The following is a 7,822-nucleotide window of genomic DNA, read 5'->3' on the forward strand; positions in this document are numbered from 1 at the left end:
CTCAGGCAGAAGGAGAAACAACAAGAACGCCGTGGGAGTACCCTTTCCGGGACTCTTTCCTTTCCTACTTTTCTTCGACCTGCGAAAGTGAGCAAATGTTAAAACGACGAACGCCTAATGTTAAAACGAAAGGACGTACCTCAATCGATAAGTGGCAAAGACGATCTCCACAATGTGGTTGCAGTCATGGAAGCGCAGGCCAGTTTGACACAAAGACGATCTCAGGCAGAAGGAGAAAGAAGAAGAACGATAGGGTTCAAGCGCGCGGGTTATGCAATTTTAGAAGTTTAATATATAATGATAACAACATCGGTTTTTTTAAAAATAACCGATGTTAACATCAACTACGTAACATCGGTTTTCTTAAAACCGATGTTAACATCGACTCGATAACATCGGTTTTTACAAAACCGATGTTAACAACGACATACTAACATCGGTTTTTACAAAACCGATGTTAACTACTCCATAGTAACATTGGTTATTAAAATAACTGGTGTTAATATCGACTAGTTAACATCGGTTTCGGAAAAACCGATGTTAACTAAGTCTACTTATTTACAAAAATACCACCGCACTTTTGTTAACATCGATTTTGTGAATAACCGATGTTAAAGGTCCGATGTTATATGTAAAAATTGTAGTAGTGAATGTGAAGGAGGTGCAATATTTATATGAAGATTTTTTTGCCTATGTATAACTATATTTTTTGAAAACTTGGGTGTTCGTCTTCTTTTTCAGATTTTGTTATAGATGTCTTAAATTTCATAGGTGTTTGAGCTTACCCCTAATGCTTGTGCATTTGTAATTGCTTTTGAAATCGTGTGAGAGAGAAGGACTATATTGTATTCGTAGATTTTTTATTTTTTTCCATCACAAATCGAATTAGGGATGACGATAAACAACGTACTACTTTAGGGCTACGATGTTGTAGGGATCATTCTCAGAAGTTTATGAAGATTTCTAGAAGGAGTATAAAGAATCTCATTTCTTTCTTTAGACTTTGGATGTTTTGTTTTAAGTGAAGAATAAGGATAAGGGTGTTATTCAACCCTAGTTTCCACTCTACTAGAACCAAGATCATTATGGTCGATATTCAACTTACTATATATTACTCAAAAGGAATCGCTTTTTGTGCAGGAACAAGGAATAGTGGATGATTGTCTTGAGGCGGAAGGTGAACTAATTTCTTATAATGTTGTTTTGGAAGCCAAATGTTGAAGCCTGTCTGGGTTTGTTTTGTTTATTTATTTATTTGAACTGTGATGTTTATAATTTCTAACTTGTTCTCATGTATTTTCTTTTTGTTTTCCTTTTTTTTTATAGAAACACATTTGGTGAACAATAAGAAGTCAAAGATTGTTGTTTAGGTTTATGTTGCTCAAAATCTTGTTAAGGAGGAAAAAGATGAATCCTTAAAGGTTGTCCCTAATGCTGCTAATATTTTGAAAGATTCAAGTGTTAGTGGTTCTAAAGGAGATGACACTCAAATGGTGGAAACTGTGTAGAAGGAGAAGGCTAGCAATGCAGGAGTAGCTTATAAAGCTACATCTGAGATGTTTCTAAGGCTTGGTTGTTCATGGCTACCCAACTGTCAATAAACCTTCTTCAAAAAGGTGAAAGTTTGAAGGACAAAATATTTTTATTCTAGAGGTTGTTGATTAGTCTTGGGATGATGTTGATCTTAAGATAATAAACAAGCTTGCTCACAAAGGAAATTTTTTTGCTTGTTTGAAAGGGATGCAAGATGATAACTTCCAACAACAATGCCAATGTTGTGATATTGATCTTAAGACAATAGACAAGCTTGCTCGTGAAGGAAAAATTCTGCTTGTTTTAAAGAGATGTAAGATGATAACTTCCCACATACAATGCCAATGTTGTGATGCAATCATGAGGGAAAAGATTCTCTAGACATGGTGGAGAACACGGTGGTTCCTAGTGATCCTCAACAAGTAACTTTGATGGTGACACATGTAGAAACTCTGACGCTCAAGTTAGAATGTTATTAGAGAGTAGTCAATGGATGAAGTTGTCCATCCCACACACATGTGTACACACATTTATTCTTATTTATAAGATTCAAGTTTAAAATGATATTTATTTTTTTTATAAGATTCAACCTATAATGTTCCTTGTATTAATTATTTTTAGACTAAAAATATTCAAAATTAAAAGGAGAAAAAATTTATTGACTAACAATTAAAAGAGAAATGAATATTAATGATAAATAACTTTAAAAAAGTTATAAAATTAAGATAATTTTTTTATTATCAATTAAATTATTTTTTTTAATTTTAATGAATTAAGTAATTGAATCTTATAAATTTATAAATATGAATCGAGGAAGGAAAGACTTTGAATGTAAATGTGAGGTGCTATCATTGAGTTTATTCTAATCACTTAGGTAAAGATTTTACGCTTTTTCCAACAAATCTGGGTTAAGAGCAGGTGCTGATCTCAGATATTAGTTTTGGTAATCATTAGGATGGTTTATCTTAGTTAGAGTTGTTAAGTACTTTTTAGCACAAGGTAAGATAGGAAACGTCATACGACCCGCATAACATTTAACAATAGTGTTTTTAAATACAATTATTTATACTTAAAGTTCAAATTTAAAATTATCAATTAAATTAATATAATTTCATGTCACTTGATTAAATGAATATCCAATGAATTATCTAACCAATAACCATACATAGCAATTAAACCAATACTTTATATTAGGAGAAAGAAAAAGCACATAGACTAGACACACCGACTCTAGACTTTAGCCACGAACATTAATTACACTTAAAACAACATCTTAAAACCACTAATAATCAATTATCATACCAACCATAGAGAGAAGTGATACTAATTTATATTTGTTAATAGAAGTTTTATATCTTAATTGACTTTTGAATAATATGGTGATAAAGATTACTTTCTCTTTCATCTTATATAATTGTTATTTTTAATCAAATCATCAAGATTAAGGAAGAGAAATTAAATTATTAAATATATTTAAAAATAAAACAAATTTTCAATTATATTCTAACATAATTATACATTCAACTAATTTTACTAATAATTAATTAAATATTTAGTCTAAATTATCATCTTATATTCTTTCCCTTTCACATCATTATTAATATTTACTCATTATTCTAATATCTCCATCAATAGATATGGATCAATAACAATCTTTAATCTCAAGTGAAATTTGAAGAGGTATTCATATTTTTTTCATTAATTACATGGAATATTAAGAATAATACAAAGAACAGAATTAAAAAATCATTATTAATAAGTTAATTGATAATTTATAAATAAAATCAAATATTTCTTGTAAGATATGATCGATATATAGGACCGGAAAAATAAGCATTATTTTGATGAAAGTTAATATCATAATAAATAAATAAATAAATAAACGATTAACCAACCTCACTTTCACTCTCTTCTGTCTTTCCCTTTCCATTCTTTGCAAACACAAAAAGCTCCATTTCTCCTCCCACAAACACACAACCAAATGCACCGATCCTTATTCACAAGACAAACTTCATAGTTCGTGTGTGTGTGATAGATATATAATAATAAGTTAATAACAACAACATCAATGGGAGGAATGACATCATCGATGGCTGCGAAGTTGGCGTTCTTCCCGCCTCACCCAGCATCGTACAAGGTGGTGAAGGACGAGGTGACGAGTCTTCTGCTCCTCAGTCCCTTCCCTCACCGCGAGAACGTGGAAATTCTGAAGCTTCCGACGCGGCGCGGCGCCGAGATAGTGAGCATGTACGTTCGCCACCCCATGGCAGCTTCCACTGTTCTCTACTCTCACGGCAACGCCACCGATCTTGGCCAGATGTACGAGCTCTTCATCCAGCTCAGCATCCACCTGCGCGTTAATCTCATCGGGTATATGTAGTAGTGCTCTAAACATTGCTACTTTCTCGTTGTTCGAGGTTTTAAATTGCTATCACGGTCACGGATTTGTTTTTTTATTGTAGTTCATATCACGACAAACATCAAAATCTTTGATGTTGTTGTTGTTGAAATTGGACTAATTTTTAAAACTTTATTTATTTGTTGTTAAAGATAATGTAACACAACCAATTAGTTATATCATATGAATTATAAAATAACAACAAATGTTTTATTTCATTATTGTGTGAGGTTCAGATAATTAACTATACAAGGTCATTAAAGAAATAAAGCTTTAGGAATATTATCGTGGATTATAAAATAATTTTTTTTCTTTTGGGTATTATTGAAAAAAAATATTTAATTCTAATACTTCTCTCACTTTTTGTGTGTATGGTCGTTGTTTTTGAATTTTCATGTTTTGTGCTTGTGGTTGTGTTAGTTTTGGTTTCTGGGTTTTGCCAAAGGTTGTTTCTTTCTGAGGATGGAAATCGTGTGAAGCTTTTGGGCATTTTGGTTGCTTGGAGGGCGGGGATGATTTGGAATGTTGGGAAATGTGTGTTTATCAAAATGGGGTTGTTTTGGTTTCTTGTGTTTTTGAAGGTAAAAAAAATGGAGGACTTTGTTGGAGGGTAAATTTGTGATGAGTTGGAGGATAGCATATTTTGACAAGAGTACTTATAAATGTATACCACATTTTGGGGTGCATTTATGGACTGCATTTATGGACGGACGAGAGGGATTGAAAGAAAAATGAAATGAAGATAGAAATTGATTGTTGTGATAAGAAAGTTAAAGAGTAACAGAAAGAAAAAGAGATGGAACAGAAAGTGAATGCATGACTATAATTTTTGTTTTGGCAATATGTTTATGAACTAGGGATAACTCATTTTGTGACCTGTTATTTCTTGGTAAAACTGGTCTAGTTTGTTAACTAGTATCTGGAAGTGTGTGTATTTGATCTGTGAAGCAGAGTTTTGTAAAGAGAATATTGTCTATCTATTATCTGTGTTGATCTACTCAATAAGGAGAATTGTGAAACGGGGTTTTGACTCATCTTTGTGTGCAATTTTGTGCAGGTATGACTACTCTGGGTATGGCCAATCATCAGGGAAGGTTTGTAAGACTCTGAAATGCTTGTTCATGTTGTTGTGTCATGAAATGATGATGTTGAGAGTGGTAGAGCTAAAAGTAAAACCATCTGCTGATGAAACATTGTTTTGCCTGAACTGCAGCCAAGTGAGCAGAATACATACGCAGATATTGAAGCTGTGTATAAGTGTCTAGAAGAAAGCTATGGTACCAAGCAAGAGGATATAATCTTGTATGGCCAATCTGTTGGTAGTGGCCCTACTTTGGATCTTGCAGCTAGATTGCCTCAATTGAGAGCTGTTGTTCTGCACAGTCCCATACTTTCAGGCTTAAGGGTCATGTATCCAGTAAAACGTAGTTACTGGTTTGACATATATAAGGTTAGCCTAATGTTTTAATTTCTAATCACTTGTTGACATTTCTAATCAAATACTGATGGCTTACAGGCACATGAATTCCTTATTCTAATCAGCTGCTGCTTTGTGTTGATGTGCAGAATATCGACAAGATTCCACTCGTTAATTGTCCTGTTCTCATAATTCATGTAAGTTTTCTTTGAAGATGCTGCAACATTTGTTTTTCATTGAGTCAGATAGCCTTGCCTTGAGAAACATTTACTTTTGTTTTTGTTTACATGGTATCCTTTTTCAGTTTTTCTAGCACAACTTATATGTGGTATATTTTTTCTCTATTCTTTCCCTTTTTCTTAAAATGCTTTGCATCTAATAGTTCTGAACTTGGAATATGTGAAAAATGATTTCCTGCTCTCATTATTTCCATATGACTTGGAATACTTTCAGGCCTTGAATATTTATAATGCAAAAAGTACTAAATTTTCTTCACCTGAATTGCTCTATGTAGATAAGTTTATTCAGGGAAAAGAGTATATAATCTTAATGTTAAAAGCAAGAAACCAGTTGAAATGCTGCTGGTCTTGTACTTATGGAACCTGTTTTGCATATCATGCTTATTGTTTGTGATCTAAAAGGATGCTCCATGCTGACATTAGTGAAAAAATTGTGTCAGTGACAAGTTCTATTTATGGAATCTTGTCTTACTATGTACTACTTTAGTACTTTTACAGCCATTTGATTATATTACTATTTTGAATGAAATACCTGCGCAATATTTCAGACAATTCATTTCCTTTTTTTCATTAATAACACTTGTCCATTATGTTATGTAGCCAAAATAGGTAAGCTGATCTCAAAACATAAATTTCAGTTTTAAATAATGAAGTGTGCCATCAAACACTTGCAGTGGTAAGAGAATTTGAAGTTCAGACCCCAATAGATATTAATGACAGCATGACACAATCATGCAAGCTACTAGTTTAGTTTTCTTTTCCTTTCCTTTTTTTCCCTATCTTTTGACTTGAGGATTTAAGAAACTGTGTCTCAAATCTCAATGTACTATATCTGTAAATGTCTACATAATGAAGAATCTGTTAAAAACCTTATGATTGAAGTTCCTTAATGTTATCATGTAGGGGACTTCAGATGAAGTTGTAGATTGCTCCCACGGAAAACAACTGTGGGAACTGTGTAAAGAGAAATATGAGCCACTATGGCTCAAAGGAGGTAACCATTGTGATTTAGAGCAATTTCCTGAGTATATCAGGCATCTTAAGAAGTTCATAGCTACTGTTGAGAAGTCTCCATCACAAAGATACAGCTTCAGAAGAAGCATGGAACAGTTTGAGCAGCCGCGAAAGAGCACCGATATATTTGAAGTTATTAGAAAGAGCACTGATCGCAGGGAAAAACCGCGGTTGATTACAGACAGGCCTGAAAAGCTGAAGAATTTGTCCAATAATGCTGATAAGTTGGAGAAACTGAGAGTAACTTTTGATCATATGGACAGGTCAAGGAGAAGTGTGGATTGTCTTGAGAAGTCTAGAAAAAGCATTGATCATCAACTTGAAAAGGCAAGGAAAAGTGTTGACAGGTTGGAAAGAATAAGGACCTGAGATTCTTGGTTTAATCAAATTATGTATTCATGAATGGATTTGCTTTGAGATTTTTTTCCTTCTTTAAATTGACCTACCTGGTATTGTAATATGGCTTATGACAACAGATATGATGATAAATATTGGTATCAAGGGAAGGGATTGGTTTTTACATTGGCATTCACTTTTCACTATATGCTATCACCTCTTGTTCCTCTACGTGTTTTTTCGTCTTCACTCTCCGGTTCATCGGGAAAAAGAGACCTTGACTAATAGAGTAATTGTTTCTGCCAATCAATTCAATCTTAACTTTAACACATTGACTACTTGTGTCCAGCCCACTTGTTTGATTTGTATAAATTCCTTATCTAAGAAATGCTACGAAAACTTTCTGGCCCAGGCATTGACAAGTTTTCTAATTTCTAGTACACTTAGAGAAGCACAAGAAATGTTTTCTTTCTATTTTTATTTTATTTTATTTTGGCCAACGATATTTTCTGTTGAGAGCATAGGTTTTAAGTTTTTGTGCATTATGGATTATGATTGATAGCTAAGCATTAAGCACAAAACTTGTGATCGAAAAACATCATTTAAATATATACATAATCTTCTCGTATATTTGATGGATTTGTTCTGTCTCTTAACAAAATTAAAAAGTTAAAAATAAATAAATCCTTATAATTTGATTTTATAGTTAGAATTTAATTGAAATGAATTAATAATATAAAAGCATTTTTGCATTGCCATTAAATTATATATTGTAACTTAGATGAAAATGGTTTAAATTGTGTTTTGTGAGATCCTTGTTGGTTCATAATTTATTAGTATTTTTGTAAGTGTTTATTGAGTCTTGAGATATGTTATGTCTCGACG

General features: G+C 32.7%; 1 protein-coding gene across 1 annotated transcript; it reads left to right on the plus strand.

Moving 5' to 3' along the window:
• The first annotated feature begins 3,430 nt into the window (after positions 1-3,430).
• On the plus strand, positions 3,431-7,133 carry LOC114399586 (alpha/beta hydrolase domain-containing protein 17B-like). Its single transcript, XM_028361790.1, has 5 exons — positions 3,431-3,903; positions 4,989-5,025; positions 5,145-5,381; positions 5,498-5,545; positions 6,491-7,133. Exons 1-5 carry the CDS (start codon positions 3,602-3,604, stop codon positions 6,968-6,970), a joined length of 1,104 nt encoding a protein of 367 aa, XP_028217591.1. The 5' UTR covers positions 3,431-3,601; the 3' UTR covers positions 6,971-7,133.
• Positions 7,134-7,822: the final 689 nt, after the last annotated feature.

The sequence above is a fragment of the Glycine soja genome, chromosome 19 (assembly GCF_004193775.1).
Source record: "Glycine soja cultivar W05 chromosome 19, ASM419377v2, whole genome shotgun sequence".
In the NCBI taxonomy this organism is placed as follows: Eukaryota; Viridiplantae; Streptophyta; class Magnoliopsida; order Fabales; family Fabaceae; genus Glycine; species Glycine soja.